Below are 25,174 nucleotides of genomic sequence, written 5' to 3'. Positions count from 1 at the left end.
TCACCAAAACCAGGCACTGTGTCTACCAGAGGCTCCGGGCAGTGACTACCTGGAGAGCAGTCACAGCAAGTGCCTGCCTTCCACACCAGGAATCCCAGATGGTGGCCCAGATTGTCTGAGAACTGATGACATCCACAGAGTCTCACAATTGTGTTTAAAATTGTTGAAAAGGCACTACTTGGAGAATGTGCTGTGCTTCTGCTGCACCTGTGATCAGAAGCAGCTGCAGCTTATGAACTGGAGAAATAGGGTTTGTGGCTTAGCAAGGGACAGTCTGAGGGCATGGGAGGCAACCACAAACTGATTCAGGGTTATGCTGCTCCCAAAGGATGGTGTTATTAAATTATGAGAACAAAATCAAATAAAAAGAGACAGTGATGCCAAGTACAAACTGTAGACTCACAGCTATAAAGCATTTGGTGCCAAGATCCTCCTTTCCTGCTTTTTTTTGTGATCAGGATGTGTCCCCGTTCAATGTTGTGGCCTGGCATGGGAACTATACCCCATACAAGTACAGCTTGGAGAACTTCATGGTCATCAACTCGGTGGCCTTTGACCACGCAGTAAGTCTGCACCATGGAGAGTCCCCAGGGATAGGGCAACCCTTGTGTGGGAGTGGTCCACAGTAGACCCCTGACCTTCAGATTTAACATTCCCAGTGTCACCCTTGGAAGCCTGAGATATTGTCCTTTGTCATTGTGCTGACAGGAATTGGGGTCATCTATAGCAAGAGTTCTATAGCTCAGTTCTCCACGCAGAGTATTTACAGCAAGTCTCATAGGTAGTTAAAAGCTTAACTCCTTCTTGGAAAATGTATCCCAAAAAGTAAGCCAACTGCTAGTGTTAGTGGTGGAGTGATGAAAGAGGAACATTTCTGGATTTGGAAAGTCCTCTGTCCTGCTCACAAATGCCAAGAGTCTACTTGCTCTGGCTGCCTACTCCACTGCCTCCAGTCCTGGCTGTTTTTAGCAGTGATGAGGCAGACAGCCCTCTTCTAAAGTTCCTCACATGTTCAGTGCTTGAATTTAAACTGCAGAAATTCTAAAGTATGAACTTGGTCACATTTATCACTCAATTAGGGGGCTACAGCTAGGTCCCTGGTCTACAGTGCAGGCCCCCAAGGCCCCACATTTGTGATAAAGTGCTTGTTCTGAGATCCTGGGGAAAAGTTTGTTTTGCAGCCTAGTTCACAATACATTAACTTAATCCACAAGCTGGAGGGATAATTAGAGAGAAGCCAGAGACAAAGACAGAAAAATTTCTCTGAACCAGTTCAGCTTATCTCTAGGGGGTACAAAAATACCTTTCTGAAGAGCACCAACTCTTAACAAAACTAAACTAAATGGGAAAAAAAAATGAGGCATCAAGCCCAAAGCAGCATGACAAAGGACCTGAGACACTGATAGAGCTGTATTTGAGTCTCATTACCTTTTCTTTAACAGTTTCAGGTCATTTCTCATGACAGATGAGATGCTGGCTCTCACAGCAATAAGGGTTGGTTTCTCACTTGCATTTACACATGTTCAATCTCCTCTGCCCTGATGCCATAGGTAGTTTTTCAAAATTCAGGTCTGAATATTCTACCCTGCATTAGAAAACCTTTGCAGGCTCCCTGTGGTTTAGGATTAAGTCTGAGCTCTGAAGCATGGTATCTGTGCTCTTCACCATCTGGCCCTGGACTCATTTTCCAGCACCACCTCTCACCCCTCTCCCTTCTGCCAATGCACTCTGGGCTTTAGCTTTCTTGCCTCCTGACAAAATCTCTGTGCATTTTGATGTCTTCCCTGTTTTCTGGGCTTAAAATGCCTTTTCCTTTCTTTCCTTCCTTCCTTTCTTTTCTTCCTCCCACTCTTCCTCCCTCTCTCTTTCTCCTTTCATTTTTCAGGATCTACCTCAAATGTCACCTCCTCTCTAAAGCCTTCCCTGATCCTCCAAGGTAGAGCCACTATCTGTACTCCCTTGGATCTGTATTTATAAAGCTAGATTGCCCTTGGCCCTTTGCTGTGATTAGTTATTCATGCACCCGTGTTATTACTCCTTCAGTCCTCCCCCCTCAGTGTGAAAGGGACAAGGAACAGATCTCAATTGTTAAATCCCAGACCCTTGCATGGCATTTGAATGCGAACAGAATCACTAAACTGAAACTCAATCTTTCCACCGAAGGATTCTAAGGTGCTTTTAAAATCATATTGTGCCCTAATCTATTACTTCTATGCTACCAAACTAGTGATATAAGTGATATATTTTAGACCTGAGAGTCAAACAAGGGTAAGAAAGCAATGGGGTGTCATCTGGAGTCTCTATGATTCCCCCAAAGAGAAGCACATCCTATATCTATACCAAAAATTGTATATTATTCTATTTCCATTTTAATCCAAACATCACTCCTGCCACAAGCTCCCTGTGGCACATCCGAGCTCTAGTCACCCCAACCTGAGGGTGGAATGCAGGCACCACTGGGTGGTACTTAGATGAAATGGGGCTCAGCAGGGTGAAGAAGCAGCTCAGAATCCTCTTGGCTGGTGTTAATTCAATTTGCTTCAAGCACAGCAAGAGAGGAAAGTCAGATGAAAGATAACCGCACCTCAGTGACAAGCCTAGGCTTCTTATCCTGGCCTGTGTAGTTTGATCAGAAATTAGAATGTGGGGGACATGTGTCACTGCCCAGCCACCTCCCTTCCATCACGTGTTCAGCCTCCCCTTGTGCTTTTACAGGACCCATCCATTTTCACAGTATTGACTGCCAAGTCTGTCCGCCCTGGAGTGGCCATCGCTGACTTTGTCATCTTCCCACCTCGATGGGGGGTTGCTGATGGGACCTTCAGGCCTCCTTATTACCACAGTAAGTCTCTCCTTTACCAAGTCATGTTTGGAAACCAAAGAGACAGCAAAGGGGTGAGTGTTACCCATTGGAAACACTGCCATGGTGCTTCTGGACACCCTGCTCTGGCTGGAGTTCAGGATCCTGCCTCCCAAGGTCGAGGGCTGCTCCCCAGACTTCCAGCCACTTAAAGACCATGGCTTCTGCAGGGGTGATTGTGATATGCTGACTCTGAGAAGGAAATACTGTGTAAGGCCTAGAGCCCAGTTCCAGGCAGAAAGGCTAGTTAAGTGTGAAGCAAAAATTTTCTTTACATTTCAGATGCTTCTTTTGGGGAGGAGGAACAGTGGGATGCTGTTGTTCAGCTTTTTGTTTTTGGACCGTTCACTACCTATGCCTGGTTCAAGAGCCAGTAAAACGTGCCATCTCCAATGATTTTGGTGGAGTAAAGCAGACTGTAGTCCACACTAGGGATGAACCCTATTCTGGAAGCAGTTTCTGCAGAACATTTGTTGCCTAGAATAGAACTTACATGACCTATTACTTTTATTCTATTAATATTATTATTACTAATGGCCAGCAATTACTGACCATTTTCTAAGGCTCTCTTTCAAGCTCTTTAAAGGTATTAACCTATTTAATCTTCGTAACAGTTGTAAGAGATAGGTAGTATCATATTCCCCCTTTTTTTTTTTTTCAGAAAATGAAACGGAGACAGGAATGATTAAGTAGCTTGCCTAAGGCCTCACAGCTAGTTAAGTGGTGGAGTCAGGATTTAATTGAAGGTGGTCTGATGCCAGAGCAGACACTGGTGACCACTAACTAGCACAGTACCCATACATGATGGGCATCTAATAAATGTGTATTTAACAAGTGAATGCATCACCAAGAATGAATAAGGCATTTCATAGCTGACATGAAGTTGGCATTTTTAATTGTGCTGTATGTAGCACAGCTATAAATCCAGCCTAAAGGTCAAAGTACTATTGTACCTCTTGGAGATTGCATTTTTGTACTTACAGTTCTGGAAAAACTCTGAGGTGCATTTCAGCTGGAACATTCTTAAAAACTAACCCCTTTCCTTAATTAACCTCAGGGCCTTCTGCTTATATGAAGCTCCTCTCTCTGTGTGTCAGCTCCCAGGAGCCAGGGCTCAACAGGATACAACAGTGCACTGAATGGGCCATTTAGGCACTGGAAGAGGATGTAGAACTAAGGGCCTCAGGACAGGAGGAAGGCCACCTCATGGCCAAATTCCAGCCCCACCTTTTTCAGATGACACCATTATGATGGAGAAAAGGAAACAATCAGTTACCACTACAAAGATACCAGGTAGTTTGTGAATAGAGTCATAAGAAACTACATCCTTTCTGAAGATTGTCAAGCCCATCACAGGCCCCAACTTCTCCTCCTCGAAGTTGGTCCCTAGAGGACCTATTATCAAGGAGAGAGATGTACTTACAGTTCTGGTTTATAGCCTGTACCTCACATGCTAGTCCTGATAATTTGCTATTTCACACAGTTCTCGTATTGAGGTGGCTCTATGTGTCCATAGTGGTTTACAAACATTAGTATGTGTCAGTGTAACCTACAGGACTGTTAAAACACAGACTCCTAGGTCCCATCCTCAAAATTTCTGCTGCAGTAGGTCCAGGATAAGCCTGAGAATTTACATTTGTAACAAGCTTCCATGCAATGCTGATGCTACTGTTCTAAGCACCACACTTTAGGAACATTAAAAATAAGAGGCACTGAGGAGTGACTGGTGGTTACCATGCAGGAGGGGCTGGGGTGGGTGAGAGGGATAAAGGGTCACAAAAATATCAATCATAATTAATTTTGTCACAGGGATGCAAGTGCAACATTGAGAACATACCCAATGGTTCTATAACATCTTTTCTGTGTTGACAGACAGTAACTGCACTAGTGGGGGTGAGGATTTAATAAGGTGGGTAACTGTTGAACCACTGTGTGGTATACTTGAAACCAATCTAATACTGTGTATCAACTATACTTCAATAAAAAAATATACTTAAAATAAGGTTTATAAAAATCTCTTAGAATACTTTTTAAATATTTTATATCTCCAGGGTCCACTGTCAGAGAACTTAATTAGCTGATGTTGAGGTGAAACCTCAGAATCTGCATTTGAAATAGCAAGTCAGGGGATTTTGATACAGGAGGTATGCAGACCACATGTTGAAAAATCCTGGCCTGGAGCTTGTTCTACCCTCCCTGCCCCTCCACCCCAGGGAGAGAGAGAACAGAGTAGTCTGACTTGGACAAGTCTGCTATTATGCTACAGCTCTCAAACCACTCCTTGATTTTGGTTTATCATTGAATGTGCCTGAAACAAAGGACCTTGTGAAATGCTTCTTGTAAATTTTAAAAGACTCTCAAGTAAATTTGGCCCAAAATAGATAGACCTCAGAAAGGTATGGTTGCCCTTAGTTGGGAAAAACCACAGAACCCCAAGTTAGAAATTATTTTTGCCAGTGATATTAAAAATGTTGTTTTAGTAATAATCAAAATCTTTGCTACTTTAATGTGACTTTACAGGAGAAGTGGAGAATTATTTCTATAGAAATATTGCCTCTGGTCATCTTAATGTACCTTAGTTAACTGGATTCAGCATTAATCAGAAAGGCAAGGTCTACCCTCCCACTGTCCTTTGAAATATGGAAAATGATGTAGAAATGCCATCTCCAAGGTCATTGCTACCTAAATTCATATTCAGATCAAAGCTGAATTCTATATTTCTCTCTTCTTAAAATTAAGCCATGAAAGTGACCCTGAGAATAAATGCTAGACTGAGAAGTGTGACAGCATATTTAAGTCATGAGCAGACTGCTTTTAGAATATGACACTGTATGCTTACAGTTGCTCCTCCGCCTCTATTCTGCTTCATGGAGAAACAAGAAGAGCTATGATCTGAGTCATACCTTTCCTGCAGGGACCTGAAGCAGCATTTTGTTTATTGGGCAGGATGGGTATGGCTGCTTAGTCAATTACAGAACTATTTTGGCACGTGGTTATATTTCACATGTAAGGAAGGGAGGTATGGTATTTATCATGTCAAATGTTTGGCTTTGTAAGGGTTGTCAGTGCCTTATCTCTCTATTATATATGGTTTACATCCTCAGCACTCTCACAGGACTTAGAGATTTACTTCCCTGTGCTTCATTTTGCCCATGTGTAGAGTGAGTATGGTGCCCAACCCAGCAGGTGACAGAGATTTAACATTACAAAGTGTCCAGCACTATTAAAATAAAAGGATGTTATCTATCACTATGAATAACTTTAAACAGGCTACTTCTTGTCCATCTTAATCACAGTACTTAGCACAGTGTCTAATTATATATTTGGAATAGATGGATAGGCAGATGGACAGTGCAGGGAATGGACAGACGAATGGATAGAGGGATAGATGGATGGAAAGACACTTAAATTTACTCAGGTGTTGTATTTCTTTAATTCTTGCTCTAAATGTGTTACTATTCTAATGAAGAGCTTTATTTCAATAGAAACGTGAGATTGAAAGTGGGAACATGTTAATTTTTGTCAAAAATTTTTGACTCAAAAAAGCACAACTATGACCAATGCACTTAATTTATATGAAAGCAAATTTCCATTTAACATGAGAGAAATTTCCAGAGTTCTTTATAATAGGTTCCTTTGTTGAGTAGAGAGGAGAGCTTCCATTCTTAGGAGGCATGCAGGCAGAGCCCAGGAGGTAATCTGTCTGGAAAGATACAGAAAACTCTTCTGTTCTAAGTAGAAGTACGAATCCCTTCCAATTTTAGGATTCTATGAAGAGAATGTCAATGGAAATAGAAAAGAATAGATCTGACACATTTTGGAGAATGGAAAAATAAGATGATATTAGATTCAGATCTAGAAGATGGTATTTGCTAGAATATACAGCATTTGTGGAGTGCCTTTTACAGACACTAAGATCCTTTCATACAGATTATTATTTGACAATGGACTCCAGGTCCAGGGTTCTTTCCATTACATCATCCTTCACACACACACACATCACTTTAGTTTTCTAGATTGGGAACCAGGAATATGGTGATGCCATGTAATACAATCTGGCTCTTTGGAGAGGGACTCAGATCTGGGAAAGAAGAAAAATGTTGATATGGGGCTTTCAAGCCCTGATGATGGAGTATATCCACTCTTTAGTATGATTTGCATTTTAATTATCATTAAAATTCTTGTCTGGGCCTGATTTTCTTTAGATCTGGCATAATTTCTTTCTTGCAGTGGAATTCAAGATCTCTGATAATCTACATGGACATGGGGTAGAGCTTTGTCTACTAATGAGTGTTTAGTGCTTTTTCTCCTACCTGTACTCTTCATTAATCCTAAAAAACTTATCAGATTCTCCTATCTTACGAGCATGCTTCAGAAATAATGTTTAAGAGATCTTGGTGTTTTAGGGTCTTGCCTTGGATGATAAAACTAATGTTGTTTTCAACCTTCCCAGGGAACTGTATGAGTGAATTCATGGGACTCATCAAAGGTCACTATGAGGCAAAGCAGGGTGGGTTCCTGCCAGGGGGAGGCAGCCTGCACAGCTCAATGACTCCCCACGGGCCTGATGCCAACTGTTTTGAGAAGGCCAGCAAAGCTGAGCTGGCACCTGAGAGGATTGCTGATGGCACTATGGTAAGCAAGCTAAATGCTAGGCTCTTGTGGCCACTGGGCTCCCCAACCTTGTTGATAGGAGTGGCTGTTTCTTATTTCTCCAAAGTCACAGAGGAGGAATCAGGAGAGGAGAGTGTGTGTAATCTTTCTGTGTGTATGTACACACCCAGGTGTGTACAGTAGGCTCCTGACATGGTAGAATAGAAAGAGCTTTGGACTTGGGAGTCGGACCTGGGTTCAAATCCTAGCTCCTAGTTCCCGAGTGATGTTGAGCAAGTCACTTAACTTCTCTGTGCTTCATTTTCCCCATGTGTAGAGTGAGTATTGTACCCAGCCCAGCAGGTGACAGAGATTTAACATTACAAACTGTCCAGCACTATTAAAATGTAAGAGGATGTTATCTATCACTATTCAAACGTGAGGGGTCTTCCCTTATCTGTATAAAGCCTTGTTGTGTATACACATTCTGTCTCAGAGTCATCTCCTGCTTTTTTGAAGCAATTCCCTAGAGCCATAGTAGCAGGGGATGCAGGATGCTACCTTCAACTGGTTTCTCAAGACAAAGAGGGTCAGGAAGCCATTGCCTCACTCGAGTCAGGGCTTGTGAACAGCAGTTGTCAGCTGTTTTCTCATTTTCTTTTGCTCTCCCTTGGCATGGGATGAAACTGATGGGATTTAAAACCTGTTTTGTATTCCTTCTGTGTCAAGCTGTAAACACTGAGGCTGAACATAATTGCATTGGCTGCAGTACCTGCTTTTATTTTATTTTTGCATTCTTTGAGGTAGAGTTTATTATCATAATGAGCAATTTTGCTAAATCATATGATGCAAATTTGCTTTACATTTTTAAACAAATGCTTCAATGCTACTTGGCTTTAAAAATCAATAGCACACACCTGCAATAGTCCACACCCAGCCTGAGAACTACCTAAGCTGGGAGCATTATCTGTCTCTCTCTCTCTCTAATGCATTTACTTTCAGTCCCAACTCCAGAACCTGAGTTGACGGAGCTGATCTGCAGGGAGAGGGTGCAAAAAGTCCCATCTGCTTGACTTTGGCTTTATTTCCCTTGCAAGTGTCTCTGCAGAGTTTCTGTAGAACCCCTACATCTCTACGAGATGCAGTTTGACAGTCTCAGATAAACTATTGCCTCAGAAGCCTCCTGGAGGTGCACATGCCACTCCAGAGTTGCCACTCCATTATCTTTGGTGCCCAGTTTAGATAGTCAGTGCTGCCAGGGAGCAGTGTTCTGAAGCAGTGAGGCAGGCTAGGGCTGTTTTTATGAAGAGCAAGACTTCGGGAAACAGCTAGAAACTGGAGCACAAGTGAGAAAAAGCTCTGTGTAGGAAGGTCAGGGGTTGGGAGACCCTGGGTAGCCAGGGAGCACAGACTACATGCTTGGGGAGGGTCCAAAACCTTACCCAGACTTTGGGTCTCCCTCACCATTTTCCATTATATAATTTGGACCCAGGCCCACCTATACACCTTATCCTTATTCCAATTTGGAATAAATGGCCACAATATGGCCATTTATGGACCACATAATGGCCACAATATGGACCCTTAATATTGGCATAGTGTTTCATAATACACACAGTTCTTTCATATGATCTCATCTAGTCCTCACATCCAGTCTATGATGGAAAGTCAGGTAGGGACAATTATCTCCATTGTTTTAGGCAAAAAGAAGTTAATGTATATAAGACACTAAATATTAATGTGTATTCTAGGGGTTGTGGGACCAGAGATTTTTATCTTATTTTTGTCCATCTGTTTTCAAAATTTCCAACAATGTGGGCACATTAGGATCACAGAGTTTTGTTTTTTGTTCTTGCTGTTAAAGCCACAGTGGGTAGGGAATTCAGCAGTCAGTGAAGCTAGAATGTCTAAGATGCACAAAGCATTTGCATATTCTTTCTGTTGCAGACAAAAACCTCCTGAATTCAGACCTTTCTGGAATAAGGCTTTTAAAAGTACTACAGCCATTCCTGTCTCCCCTTTTCCTCTTGGTCAGAGTCTTGAAAAAGAAGGGTCAAATCTCAGCTCTGCCACTTCTTGCTACCAATCACTTTGGACAAGTTATTTCCCAGCTCTTGAGCCTTGGTTTCCTCCTCTGTGAAATGGGGATTATGGCCTCCCTCACAAAGACGCACCTGCAGTAAGTGATGGCCGCTGAGAAGATGACTATCCCTAGGACTCTCTTGTGCCCTAGACTCTAGCAAATTTAGCTCCCTAATGCTATAAGGACAATGTGATGCTTACATGCCCAATTCCATCCTACAGAATTAAACCTGAGGCTCAGAAAAGTTCAGGAAGGGTCTTTTACAAGGCACATCGCCTGCTTTTAAGTGGTAGGCCAGAGCCAGAACCCAAGGCTTGAGAGCTAGCTCTGCTCACCATGCCAACACACAAAATTTACTATTCAAAGATCCTGCCTACCCACATCTTCTTTCTTGACATCTATCTCTTGACATCTAATCAGATGTGTCTTATTATCTACCTCACCTCTTCTCTCTCATCCCCACACAGGCATTTATGTTTGAGTCTTCCCTAAGTATGGCTGTCACCAAGTGGGGGCTCAAGACCTCTAACTGTTTGGATGAGAACTACTACAAGTGCTGGGAATCTCTCAAGAGCCACTTCACCCCCAATTCCAGGAACCCAGCAGAAGCTAACTGAGACTGGAGCAATGCTACCATAATTGAGAATGGATTTGTGTGGTTTCCTGTAGAATCTCACACTCTTTGGCAATATTGGGGAAGGGGGTTGCTTAAAATGAGAACTCACTTTTTTAAAGTCAAGTAAGTCAGACATTTGTAGAAATGTATTTGGAAAGTTCCATGTCAGCTTAATTACTCAATAAATACTTGCTGGTATTCTGTGGAAGTGGCAACTGGTCATAATCAGGTCTTGATGAAGCATACCTGTAATAGCCAAACTGAGAGTCCATGAGACTGAACCAAGACTAGGGCCTCGTAGCATGTGTGCCTGAGTGCCTTTATTCTAGAAGCGCAAGTCCAGGGCATCAACTACACAAGGCCACAAGACCAAACCACAAGAAAGGAAAGGCCAACATAAGGACCATGAGCTGAGGAGGAAGCCAAGGCCAACATCCCAGGTATCAATCCAGGCAGAGGGAAGCCCAGGGGGGTCAGCAATGCTCCAAAGGTGCAGTGTCATCCTAAAACAGGTGGGCGGCCAGGCCAGCTGACTGACTGTCTTGCCAAAGTATTTCAGCCCTGAACAAGTTCACTATGTATTCAATGAGACCAAAAAAATGACAATGGAACTTTCTTGGGGTGAAAGGGTTTATATCCAACTTCTTTCCCACAATGGCAGGTCAATCACTAGAATCCCATCCACTCAGAGCAAGTCTGCATACAGCAAGCCGGTCTCTGCCTCTGGGCCTCTCTATCCCCAAAGCCGTCTCAGTCTCTGTCTTCAGCGCTGCCACCACTCCAGCCTCTGCTCTCCTGCAGCTGTGCAGCCCAGAGCACTGGGTGGAGCTCTTTATACAGAGTCAATAACAATGTACTGCCCACATGTGCACAGTGAGCAAGCCAACTAGGGCCAGGTGAGAATCCTGGCTATAGGAACCTTCCCTTTCTCCACATTGTCTAATCTTGATAGTCAGGTAGTAGCCAATATGGTGATGATGAACAAGAAGCTCAGCCACCAAGAGTGAGCATCATTCACCAAGGGTGAACAACTGTCCCAAGTTTTGCATTGAACACCCCACATCCCAGGAAACCCCCCAATCCTGCTCAAAGCAGGACAGTTAGTCTCTGTACTATTCAACTCATATATCAGTCCCTTGGGTAACTATGCATTGAGTCCTTTCTATGTTCGAGCTACAGAGTGAGACACTGGGGATGAAAGATTAAAAAGGAAGAAGTTGTCTCTCCCCTTAATAAGCTCAGTCTGGGAAGATCAGGGCCAAAGAAAATTAAGGCCCAAGCACAGAACCACAACAAAACAGACAGTTCTCCCTTCCTGTGGTCAGCATCCCTTCCAGGGCACAGTGCTGCCCGAGACTCCAGGAGTGAGTTGAGTAGATTCTCTGCAGTGAGAAGACAGACAAATCAAAACAGAAAGGAATGAAAGTGGTATTTGTGGCTACTTTTGTCCTATAGTTTTAGCATTTCCCCCACTTTGTTGCCATAGTAGCAATTTTGATATGCTGCTGCTACCAAGTTTTTATTTAAAATATGTAATGATAGTGAGCTATGTGGCAGGGCCTAGGAACTAGAGTTAGTAAATAAAATACAAGATGCCCAGTTAAATTTGAATTTCAGGTGACTCACGGATAATGTTTAGTATAAATACATCCTATGCAATATTTAGATATACTTATAGTAAAATATTACTTACAGTTTATCTGAAATTCAAATTTAACTGAAAAGCCTGTATTTTATTTGCTAAATCTGGCAACCCTACCAGGGATATGGTATTGAAGGAGACAGACACAGCCTTTGCCCAGATAGAGGTTACAGTCTAGAAAGGAAGACAGATGAAAAAACAAAATAATTACAAGTTGTGAAACACACCAAACAAAACAAACAGGAAATGAGATGGGAAAAATAGGTAGAATGGGGAGATTTTCTTTTAGAAAGGAAGGTCTTCAGTGAAGAAATGACATTAAGCCAAAACTAAAGGAAAGGAGCAAGTCACGGGAAGAGTGGGGTTGGACAGGGGTGGGGTGGAGAAGAGAAGCATTTTTAAGAAAAAGCCTCGTGGGTTCAAGGAACTGAAAGATGAGTAGATGTGAGGAGCCCAGACAGAAGATACTGTCCCGGACTGCTGAGGCAGCAGCAGGGACGTAAGTGGGTAAACTCCCGAATGTTTCGGAGTAGACCTGAAAGGGCTTGTTAGTGGGCCAGATGTAAGGGGTGAGGGAAAGAGGACTTGAGGATAGGGTGGGTTTTGACTGCTTGGTTTCTGGTGGTGGTTATTTCATGGTCTCATGGTGAGGGTAACTTTGAGGTTTGACAGAGGTTGCTGTGCCTTCCAAATGTTCCTTTAAATAAAGAAGTCTTAAACATTGTTAACTAGTAAAGCAGTAAATACCTTTCAATCAATTTAAAAATCGACCACAATTGCAGAAGTTGCCAGTCACCCACCTATATCCCATCAGCAATCACCATCCGGTGCTGACCGACTGCTTCCAACTGCCAGCACCATACGGGCAGCTCTGCCTGAGGCCCACGCCAGAACCTGGCAGAAGTGCTGAGGACTAAGGCCCTGGATGCAGTTTTCAACCAACGACAATGGGAATGAGTGGATAAATGGGCCAGACCTCTTTCCCTGTGCCTCTGAGCACTGTGTTGGGCTGGCTCCCTGCACCTTCCAGAGTGAGGAAGCTCCACTGCCTGTGGTGCAACTTCTGATAATGACCTGCTATTAGCTTCCTTCTCTCTCACTTCCCCACTCTCCTCCCCCGTGATGCTTCCAGGGCTCTTCTGTCTCCTCAAGCTAAGACAACCACTAAAATATTTCATTCCTAAACTCCAACCTTTGCACAATGAGCTCCTTGTAACCCTAATCTTACACACACACCTAGACTCTCACGTATTTAGGTTCTACCATCAGTTTGGTGGCAAAACCTTCCGAGAGCCAAGGAAACATTCTGGGTTTACATCCATTTAGAGTACAGGCCCTTGTAGTTCATCTCCCTGCTGCTGGCAGCAACTCATTAGCAGGAGGCAATATTTTACCCACCAGGCTGTTCACGCTAATTAAAGAAAGACTTAGCTTCCTTCTGCTGTGTTTCAGATCAGCTAGAAAGATTTGTATCATTTTCTTGATTCACTATTCTCAAAGACACCTTCCTTTACCATACTCCTCAAAAAAATATACCGTCTCTTTGCTTAGTGATAGAAAATCTTAAAAATAAAATAAATTTTTTAAAAGCCACCTTGATTAAACACACCATGAAAAAACCTCCTTCAATGACAGGAGAGTTTTCTGCTGGATCCTCTTGGCATCTTTATATTTTTCCTGTTAGAGTGGGCCAACAGAAGCCAACCTTCTCTTTTTCCTTTTTGAAAGACTTCTCTCACAGCTTGGACTATTGGACTATTAGCCCTAGACCAACGGTTCTCAACAGGGCTGATTTTTTTACCCTGCCCCCAAAACATCTGGCAGTCTAAAAACATTTTTTGTTGTCACAACTGTGGAGGGTGCTACTAGCATCCAGTAGGTAAGGTTAGGGACACTGGCAAACATTATACAATGTTCAGAACAGTTTCCCCACAACAAATAATTATCTGGTGCTGAATATCCATAGTGCGGAGGCTGAGAAACCCTGCTGCAGACACAGTAGTTGTCCACTTCTGCTCTACGGTGGATCTCCCAGCAGCTTCTAAAGCTCTAAGTGCCCAGGGTATAGCTCAGATCTACTAAATTAGAAACTCTGGGGATGGGACTCAAATGAGAATTTTTTTTTAACTCAGGTGATTCCAATACATGGGCAATGCACTGTTTTAGAAACTACCTTAAAATCAGTATTCAAAACACCCTGTTCCCAGCCTCAGATCCTGGTACAAACCAAGGCTTCCTAGGATCACCTCCTCGGAAAGGAGATGAAAAATCCACTAATGCTCTCAACATTCCAGCAAACACAGAAGGAATGAGATGGAGTAGGGTGTGTCGTGAGGGATTACCCAAGAGGACAAGCAGGCTACACGGCAGGAGCAGGGAGGGCCACCACCTCCCAATGCGGGAGCACAGGGAGAGGGCTGGGAGGAGGGCAGGAAAGTTAGGAAAACTAAGGATGTAAACTAGAAGTTAAAAGTTAATGCGCAGTTTCTGTGTTGTGATTTCCCAGAGTGATGCAAGAGTTATCACTTCTGGTTCTAAAGGTAGAACCTTTTATCCTTCCAGAAAGATGTCTTACTACTAAATGGGGGGTGGGAGGGAGTTTGCATGCTGACATTTAAAATTCCTCACTACATGTAGTGATCAGCTAGCCTTCAGTTTGATATAATCAACTGTATATATTGTATCACAAATCTGAGTTATGTCCAAAATTTATCCCTTTGTGAGTCAGTGTAGCACAGTTAAGTGAACAGATAACAGAGCCACATGCTTAGGTTCAAATCCAGGCTTTACCACTTAATAGCTGTATGACCCTGAGCAAGTTACTTACCTCCCTGAGCCTCTGTTTCCTCAGCTATAAAATCTGGGTAGTGATACCTCTTTACCTACATCATGAGGAATCCAGACTCTGGAATCTAGACAGTGCTTTCATACCTGAATGAGTTGAGCAAGTGACTTAACCTCTCTAAGCCTCATTTTCCTCATTTGAAAGAAAGAAAATGGTTTATTTCACAGGGGTTTGGTGGAGGTTAAATGAGACCATGCATTGAAGGCACCCACACTTTTTTCACACATAGCATAGGCAAATATTAGCTATTAATATTGTTTATTATGGCTATTGTGACTCAGTTAATACTTATTAGTTCCTACCTCGGGGAAGCTATTGTGCCACCTACTATAGGAGACACTGGAATAAGTAAGCCAAAGTCCTTGTCCCTAAATACACTAGCATTTAGCTGAAGATTCTAATGCAATAAGTTACAAAAGCCCAAAGTGTGGAAAATTTAGAAGTACTGCCTACTTTCATCATCATTTAAGTCTTAAAACCAGAAAACCATATTGAAGTTCAATTTAAAATCTCAACAGTGCATATTAATAGCTCAATTAAAGTGAAAGTTAAGACAGAATCTAAAGTGGCTCGTATATAAGTAGTTCATATAATGACTAACCACAGAGCTTTTCCAGGAGAAATCATGCCTAATCATGTGAGCATTTTGGACTCTAATTAGCCTACTCTAGGTTTTTTAAATCTAAAATTATATCAGAAGCTTTGATACAACCCACTATAGCACTATTAACAATGATACCTCATAAAAATCAAATGTATGCAATTCCATAGTCTCTGGAAGAGAAATTTAACAAGTGGGGCAGTTTTGCTCATTCATGAGCATTTACTGCCTTTATTTTTGATCCTATGAATAAAATCTGAAGAACAGGTATACTTTATGATACCATTTCTCTTCATAAAAGGACATGATAAGCCAGAGACAGGTAAGATTCCTCAAGGGAGGAACAACCTAAGACAGGCACAGTCGCAGGGGGGCCATCAGGTGAGAAATTGGGGATCAACAGAGGTGAGGCTTAGAACCTCACCCCCCTGTTTTGAGAGAAATCTTCTGCAGCTGTGGATGTTTTGTTGCCCTTGTCTAGCTTGGATTAATACTTAATCTATAGGCACAGACCTGATCATCTACATTTGCCCTCTTACAGCACTAAATTATGTTTTCTACCTTTATCTTGCATCTACCTACCACTTCAGCATTTTATTAAAAATAATAATAATAATAAGGGAGAAATGTGGGATTCACATATAAATCAAGTATAGAAATCACATGAATAATCATATCTGACTTGATTGTTTATAGCTCATGATGTGTGATCAAAACCGAAAGTTTCTGTGATATGACTGCCCTTGCACTGTTCACCACGTAAGAACTTATTCACTATGTAAGAACTTGTTCACCATGTAAGAACTTGTTCATTATGCTTCAGAAGATTGGAGACTGTTGAGAATTAGGCTTGGGGTTGATTAATGATTGTGCATTGAGTCCCCTATACAGAATTTTATTGTTGTTAACAACCATTTGATCAATAAATGAGAGATGCCCTCTCAAAGAAAAAAAAAAGGACATGGTATCAATATGTCTTAATTGTAAGTAACTGGAAAATCTAACAATAGCTTAACTAGGACTTTACTTACCTCATAAAAGAAGTCTGAGGTTGGCAGGTCAAACAGGGACAATGATAGCATGAAGTTATCCTGGACCTAAGTTTATTCCAGTTTTCGGTTCCACTATTCTTGGCACTCTGTCTTATTTTCATTCCGTTTCTAGGCCTCACATCCATGTTCTAGGTCAGAGGAAGGGGAAGAGCACAAGGGTGAAGGGATAGGATCTCTCCTTGGGAAATCCCATCTATTTATTCAGGGAAAGAAGCCCTCCCCAGCAGATTTTCCTTATATCTCAGGCACAGAACCAGGTCACATGTCCACCCTTAGACCAATCCCAGATTCATTCCCTTGAGCTGGGTTCATGCCGACCCTCCCAGTGATAAAGTGTCTTCTACCAGCTTCCTGAACAAATCAGAGTTTATCACAAGGAAAGAAGAATGAGTGGATGTCAGTGGGTGACAGCTAGTGTCCACCATGGATACTTTTGTGTGGAAACTTGGCAAGAATAACACGGGAGGAGCTGGATTTCAATCTAGTATCTTCCCTCTCTAGCCCCAAACCCACAAACCAGCTAACGCTTGCTTTACCCAGAAAATACTCCAAACATATGCCTGACCTCTCTCCAAATACAGTCTTCTTAAAATGGCTTTTCAAGTCTTCAGTTTGTATGAGGTAAGGACGTTGGCTGGCAATTGTCTCAATTGTCCCAGAAGTCTCATTTCTATTCGCAAACAAGTGACATGGGCAGAGAGTTCTTAAATCAAAACCAAGAACCTTAATCTTCAAATTAGCAGTTTCTTAAAAAATTGGACAGGTCATTTCTCCTGTTCAAACCTTTCCAGTAGAATTAGGCTGTGAAACTAGCAGATCTTTAAAAATCTTCCCAACTCTAACATTCTATATACCTGTGAATGTACTAGAAAACCTACCTAAAAGGGCAGACAGGAGCCCTGCTTTTGAAGGTGCCATCTCTTAGACCCTCCAGGCTAGATTAAGCGTGTTTTCTCAGTACTGGACTCCATACAACATCAATTTATACTGACTCAAAGAATCGTTAAAGATATGCCATCTGGAGTCAGGCAGTCCAGATTTAAGTTCTGTCTCATCCCTTATTAGCTAGAGGATACAAGCAAATTATTTAACCTCTCTAAATCTCCCCTGCATAAGGAGGATTTTGAGGGTACATTGGGAGGGGTGTAAAGCCATTCTTTAGCTTAGTGCCTGAAACACAAGTAAAAGCTTATTACTCCAAGAGCTGGGTCATCTTCCTGTTAGTACCCTTGGTGCTTAGTATATGCCAAGCTCAGTGTTTGATCAATGCAAAGGAGACTTGACCACCAGTGTGCTACTAGATTCCAATAGGACACAGACTCCGCTGCTCCAGTGGCTCCAGGAAACCAATGAGCCCCAGTACCTGCAGACCAGCAGCAGCTCATTCTCCTTGCACCTGCATTGGTGCCTCTCCCTAATGCCCCAATGGGACCAAATCACTTCTATGCCACTCCTTCTGCACAGCATGATTTTGGAGAAGCTGCTTATTCAGCTTCTAACAGATGGCTTTGGGATAATACCACCACCATCTCCATGTACTCTCAACTAAGCCACTCCACATAAAATACTACTACTCCTCTTTGATGCGCTCTGCATCTTATATAGAGTGTGGGAAAAAATCCTGTTTAGAAAACTGTGTTTTAATTGATACGAAATATGAGGGGAAAAAGTGCTTAACTGTGCAAATGCAGTTTCAAAAATGTCCCCTACCACTTTCTCTTCCTTGCCACAGCAATTTCAAATCAGATCGCAACCCCTGAGACACTCCTAGACTGATACTGGAGCAGCCTCAGCCAGTTACCTCCTTCCCCAACCCCCAAGATTTTTCCAGAGCTTAGTTATTAAATAAGAAGTGAATGATTTAAATGCAATTGGTGATAGAAGTAAATAATTGACTCAGAACTGACGAGGTGATACTCCTTTTACTATGGGGAAAATAAACTTGAACTCTAGCATCAGGTTTGCTCCAGAAATCTCAATGTTTCACCAACCATCCATCTCCAGGGACATTCAGAGGTCAGATGTCAGACTTTCAGCTTGACTTTAATCCTTTAGATCTTGAAGCTTGGAAATGAAATTAATGCACTGCACTTCCCTGGGATGATAAAGGGTCTCCAGGTAGATGACAAGGCGCAGTGTCTTTCCAGGCCACAGCGGGAATGAGCAGAAGGAGGAGTTTCTATCTCAGCTAGAGAAATGGCAGTAAACAAGGCGGCCAGAGGGGAAACTACTGGAAGTATTACAACTATAGTTATAGGAACAAATGGGTCCTCTAGTAGAAACACAATAAAATTTTCTAAGTTCACACAAAGGTAGAAAGTGGCAGTGGAGGTTTTGAAAATTCAAAATCTTTGAATATATTCATAGCATTATATTTTTACTCATTTTAAAGGGCTATCTGTATTTTTTAGTCATGCAGATTTGATGAAGGCAGTTTCTTGTACAGATCTCTAATCTCTTCATATACCCCATTAATGATCCTGAAGAATGTAGACATAATCAATACTCTGTATCTCCCCCAAAGTTATGAGAAGACTGTGTCAGCTGCCACCAGGAATGAGAAAAAGTAAATCAGGACTGAACCTAATGAGATTTTGATCAAAGTACGAATATAATCTTTTTCTCCAGGCAGAATCCATAATAAAGGGTAAAAAAGTCATAGTAATTAAATAAACCATTCTGGTTAGAGAAGCAGTATTGTTCCAGAGGGGAAGGGATGTCACACAAGGATAAAGAATTATTAAGACTGGCTCTTCATGCATGTGCATAAAGGGGAACTAATAGAGATAATATATTTAGTCTTTCATAAAGCTTTCAACAAGTTCACATTCAAATGAGTCATCCTGGGATTGGCAGGGACTGCTGTGTTCTGCACTGATGGCTGTCTCAAAAACTGAAAATCATTTGATCCCTAGTCTTAAAACAGCCTGATTACCAGTCATATTCCAGCCTCTCTTGCCCCAAGATCACCGTCCAGGATCCAGAATGATCTTCTAAGAATGCAAATCCAATCAGGTTTCTCCCACTTCATACCTTCAGTGGCTCCCACTGCCATCAAGTTGGAAGTCTAAACTACTTAAATGGGATAAGGGCCTTATGATCTGGTACCTTGTTACCTTCCTCCGTACAGATTTCTTGGATGCTCAGTGCCTGAACCACTTTCTTATGGTTGGAAATTCCTTACCTCTTACACTTTAGAGCTGAACACACCACATGCTTGCTTTTTCAGCCTCCCTTGTAGCTAGAATTCAGGCACATGACTTAGGCTCAGCCAATCATATGTCCCTCAGGAGCAAGTGATGGAAAGATACAGGATCTTGAGAAATGATTTCCATTGCTGTGGTTGTAACAAGTTCCATTTCTTGGGCCAACAGAGGCAGCAGTACCAGTGTGAGCTCCTGTGCCCAGTGCCTAGGTCTTGCGGCATCAGATACAAGGCAGCATTAAGTGCCCAAATGAGGTGCCAACTGGTGTTCTTACCAAACCACTTCTGGGTGTGATTTGGGGCACTGTTTATGATTTTAAAAATCTTTTGAAATTAATCATTAAATTCTATTTTTTTTATTAACATATTATTGATATACACTCTTATGAAGGTTTTACATGAAAAAACAATGTGGTTACTACATTCACCAATGTTATCGTATCCCCCCATATTCCACTGCACTCACTGCCCATCAATGTGGTAAGATGCCACAGAGTCACTATTTGCCTTCTCTGTGCTACGTCTTCCGCCTCATCCCCCCACACCATGTGTGCCAACCATAATACCCCTCAATCCCCTTCTCCCCCCGTCCCAACCCACCCTCCCACACCCCTTCCTTTTGGTAACCACTAGTCCCTTCTAGGAGTTTGTGAATCTGCTGCTGTTTTGTTCCTTCATTTTTGCTTCGTTGTTATACTCCACAAATGAGGGAAATCATTTGGTACTTACCTTTCTCCACCTGGCTTATTTCACTGAGCATAATATCCTCCAGCTCCATCCATGTTGTTGCAAATTGTAGAATTTGTTTCTTTCTTGTGACTGAGTAGTAGTCCATTGTGTAGATGTACCACCTCTTCTTTATCCATTCATGTACTGATGGACACTTAGGTTGATTCCATATCTTAGCTATTGTCAATAGCACTGCAATAAACATATGGGTGCATATGTCTTTTTGAATCTGAGAAATTATATTCTTTGGGTAAATTCCTAGGAGTAGAATTCCTGGGTCAAATGGTAGTACTATTTTTAGTTTTTGAGGGACCTCCATATTGCTTTCCACAATGGTTGAACTAATTTACATTCCCATAAGCAGTGTAGGAGGGTTTCCTTTCCTCCATATCCTCATTTGTTGTTCTTAGTCTTGATACTGGCCATCGTAACTGGTGTGAGCTGATATTTTATTGTGGTTTTCATTTGCATTTCCCTGATAATTAGTGATGTAGAGCATCTTTTCATGTGCCTATTGGCCATCTGAATTTCTTCTTTGGAGAATTGTCTGTACATATCCTCCGCCCATTTTTTAATTGGGTTATTTGATTTTTGGGTGTTGAGGTGTGTGAGTTCATTATATATTTTGGATGTTAACCCCTTGTCAGGAATGTTGTTTACAAATATATTCTCCCATACTGTAGGATGCCTTTTTGTTCTGTTGATGGTGTCCTTTGCTATACAGAAGCTTTTAAGTTTGATGTAGTCCCATTTATACATTTTTGCTTTTGTTTCCCTTGCTCAAGGAGATGCATTCAGAAAAAAGTTGCTCATGTTTATATTCAGGAGATTTTTGCCTATGTTATCTTCTAAGAGTTTTATGGTTTCATGACTTACATTCAGGTCTTTGATCCATTTCTAGTTTATTTTTGTGTATGGAGATAGACAATAATCCAGTTTCATTCTCTTGCATGTAGCTGTCCAGTTTTGCCAACACCAGTTGTTGAAGAGGCTGTCATTTTCCCACTGTATGTCCATGGCTCCTGTGTCATATATTAATTGACCATATATGCTTGGGTTAATATCTGGACTCTCTATTCTGTTCCACTGGTCTGTGGGTCTGCTCTTGTGCCAATACCAAATTGTCTTGATTACTGCAGCTTTGTAGTAGGGCTTGAAATTGAGAAGTGAGATTCTGCCTGCTTTATTCTTCCTTCTCAGGATTGCTTTAGCTATTCAGGGTCTTTTGTGGTTCCATATGAATTTTAGAACTATTTGTTCCAGTTCATTGAAGAATGCTGTTGGTATTTTGATAGGGATTGCATTGAATCTGTATATTGCTTTAGGCAGGATGGCCATTTTAACAATATTAATTCTTCCTATACATGGGCATGGGATGTGTTTCCATTTATGGGAATCTTCTTTAATTTCTCTCATGAGTGTCTTGTAGTTTTCAGAGAATAGGTCTTTCACTTCCTTGGTTAGGTTTATTCCTAGGTATCTTATTCTTTTTGATGCAACTGTGAATGGAATTGTTTTCCTAAATTCTCTTTCTGTTAGTTTATCATCGGTGTATAGGAGTGCAACAGATTTCTGTGTATTAATTTTGTATCCTGCAACTTTGCTGAATTCAGATATTAGATCTAGTAGTTTTGGAGTGGATTCTTTAGGGTTTTTTACATACAATACCACATCATCTGCAATCAGTGACAGTTTAACTTCTTTACCAATCTGGATGCCTTTTATATCTTTGTGTTGTCTGATTGCCATGGCTAGTAGTAGAGTGGACATCCTTGTCTTGTTCCCGATCTTAAAGGCTTTCAGCTTCTCGCAGTTAAATATGATGTGGCTGTGGGTTTGTCATATATGGCCTTTATTATGTTGAGGTACTTGGCCTTCTATACCCATTTTGTTTAGAGTTTTTATCATGAATGGATGTTGAATTTTGTCGAATGCTTTTTCAACATCTATGGAGATGATCATGGTTTTTGTCCTTCTTTTTGTTGATGTGGTGGATGATGTTGTTGGATTTCCTAACATTGTACCATCCTTGCATCCCTGGAATAAATCCTACTTGATCATGATGGATGATATTTTTTATGTATTTTTGAATTCGGTTTGCTAATATTTTTTTTATTTATTTATTGTCATTAATCTACAACTACATGAAGAATATTATGTTTACTAGGGTTCCCCCTTCACCAATTCCTTCCCACAAACCCCATTAGAGTACTGTCCAGGTTTGCTAATATTTTGTTGAGTATTTTTGCATCTATGTTCATCAGGAATATTGGTCTGTAATTTTCTTTTTTTGTGGTGTCTTTGTCTGGTTTTGATATTAGAGAGATGTTGGCCTCATCAAATGAGTTTGGGAGTATTCCTCCACTTCTCCTTTTTGGAAAACTTTGAGGATGGGTATTAGGTCTTCACTAAGTGTTTGATAATTTCAGCAGTGAAACCATCTGGTCCAGGAGTTTTGTTCTTAGGTAGTTTTTTGATTACCAGCTTAATTTCGTTGCTGGTAATTGATTTGTTCAGATTTTCTGTTTCTTCCTTGGTCAGTCTTGGAAGGTTGTATTTTTCTAGACAGTTGTCCATTCCTTCTAGGTTATCCAGTTTGTCATCATATAATTTTCCATAATATTCTCTCATAATTCTTTGTGTTTCTGTGGTGTCCGTCATGATTTTTCCTTTCTCATTTCTGATTGTTTATGTGTGCAGACTCTCTTTTTTCCTTGATCAGTCTGGCTAGGTGTTTATCTATTTTGCTTATTTTCTCAAAGAAGTAGCTCTTGCTTTCATTGATACTTTCTATTGTTTTATTCTTCTCAATTTTATTTATGCTCTAATCTTCATTTTGTTCCTCCTTCTACTGACTTTGGGCCTCATTTGTTCTTTTTCTAGTTTCATTGTGAGTTTAGACTGCCTATATGGGATTGTTCTTCTTTCCTGAGGTAGGCCTGTACTGCAATATACTTTCCTCTTAGCATGGCCTTGGCTACATCCTACAGATTTTTTACGGTGTTGAATTATTGTTGTCATTTGTCCCCATATATTGCTTGATCTCTGTTTTTATTTGGTCATTGATCCATTGGTTATTTAGGAGCATGTTGTGAAGCCTCCACGTGTTTGTGTGCTTTTTCGTTTTGTGTAATTTATTTCTAATTTCATACTTTTGTGGTCAGAGAAGCTGGTTGGTACAATTTCAATCTTTTTCAATTTACTGAGGCTCTTTTTGTGGCCTAGTATATGATCTATTCTTGAAAATGTTCCATATGCACTTGAGAAGAATGTGTATCTTGATGCTTTTGGATGGAGAGTTCTGCAGATGTCTGTTAGATGCATCTGTTCTAATGTGTTGTTCAATGCCTGACTCCTTACTTATATTCTGTCTGGTTGATCTGTCCTTTGGAGTGAGTGGAGTGTTGAAGTCCACTAGAATGAATGCATTGCATTCTATTCCTTTTAATTCTGTTAATATTTGTTTCACATATGTAGGTGGTCCTGTGTTGGGTGCAGAGATATTTACAATGGTTATATCCTGTTGTTGGATTGACGCTTTATCATTATGTAATGTCCTTCTTTGTCTCTTGTGACTTTGTTTTGAAGTCTATTTTGTCTAATACAAGTACTGCAACACCTGCTTTTTTCTATTAGTTGCATGAAATATTTTTTTCTATCCCTTCACTTTTAGTCTGTGTATGTCTTTGTGTTTGAAGTGAGAGTGAGTCTCTTGTAGGCTACATATAGTTGGGTCTTGTTTTTTTATCCATTCAGTGACCCTGTGTCTTTTGATTGGTGCATTCAGACCATTTACATTTAGGGTGATTTTCGATTGGTATGTATTTATTGCCATTGCAGGCTTTAGATTTGTGGTTACCAAAGGTTCAAGAGTAACTTACTATCTAAGAGTCTAACTTAACTCACTTAGTATGCTATTACAAACACAATCTAAAGGTTCTTTTTTTTTCCCCCTCTTTTTATTCCTCTTCCGTTCTTTATATATTAGGTATTATATATATTAGATATTAGGTATTATATATATATATATATATATTCTGTACTCTTTGCCTATCCCTTGATTGACTTTGGGGTAGTTAATTTAATTTTGCATTTGACTAGTAATTAGCTCTTCTAATTTCTTTACCTCTGGTGACAGCTATTAAACCTTAGGAACATTTCCATCTATAGCAGTCTCTCCAAAATACACTGTAGAGATGGTTTATGGGAGCTAAATTATCTCAGCTTTTGCTTATCTGGAAGTTGTTTAATCCTGCCTTCAAATTTAAATGATAATCTTGCTGGATAAAGTATTCTTGTTTTGAGGCCCTTCTGCTTCATTGCATTAAATATATCATGCCACTCCCCTTCTAGCCTGTAAGGTTTCTTCTGAGAAGTCTGATGATAGCCTGATGGGTTTTCCTTTGTATGTGTTCTTATTTCTCTCTCTGGCTGCTTTTAATAGTCTGTTGTTATCCTTTACCTTTGTCATTTTAATTATTATATGTCTCGGTGTTGTCCTCTTTGGGTCCCTTGTTTGGGAGATCTGTGCACCTCCATGGCCTGAGAGACTATCTCCTTCCCTGACTGGGGAAGTTTTCAGCAATTACTTCCTCAAAGACACTTTCTATCCCTTTTTCTCTCTCTTCTTCCTCTGTTACCCCTCTAATACAAATATTGTTCCGTTTGGATTGGTCACACAGTTCTCTCAGTATTCTTTCATTCCTAGAGATCCTTTTTTTTCTGTGCTTCAGCTTCTTTGTACTCCTGTTCCCTAGTTTCTATTTAACTTATCATCTCCTCCACCATATCTAATCTGTTTTTAATACCCTCCATTATGTTCTTCAATGATTGGATCTCCATCCTAAATTCGTTCCTGAGTTCTTGAATATTTTTCTGTACCTCCATGAGCATGTTTATGATTTTTTATTTTGAAATTTCTTTCAGGAAGATTTATTAATTCAGTCTC

At 41.0% G+C, this 25,174-nt stretch overlaps 1 protein-coding gene across 2 annotated transcripts in view; it reads left to right on the top strand.

Annotated features, from left to right (window-relative positions):
• HGD (homogentisate 1,2-dioxygenase) overlaps positions 1-10,350 on the top strand; it is a 40,472-nt gene extending 30,122 nt beyond the window's left edge. For both annotated transcript variants that reach the window (XM_036883347.2, XM_036883346.2), the window contains 4 exons: positions 459-563; positions 2,716-2,842; positions 7,314-7,495; positions 10,004-10,350. In XM_036883347.2, coding sequence (XP_036739242.1) covers positions 459-563; positions 2,716-2,842; positions 7,314-7,495; positions 10,004-10,153 — 564 coding nt within the window. In that variant the 3' untranslated portion in view covers positions 10,154-10,350. The remainder of the gene's footprint in view (positions 1-458; positions 564-2,715; positions 2,843-7,313; positions 7,496-10,003) is intronic.
• The last annotated feature ends 14,824 nt before the right edge of the window (positions 10,351-25,174 follow it).

This window comes from Manis pentadactyla, chromosome 1 (assembly GCF_030020395.1).
Source record: "Manis pentadactyla isolate mManPen7 chromosome 1, mManPen7.hap1, whole genome shotgun sequence".
NCBI classification, from domain to species: Eukaryota; Metazoa; Chordata; class Mammalia; order Pholidota; family Manidae; genus Manis; species Manis pentadactyla.
This window is presented reverse-complemented; position numbering and strand designations above follow the sequence as displayed.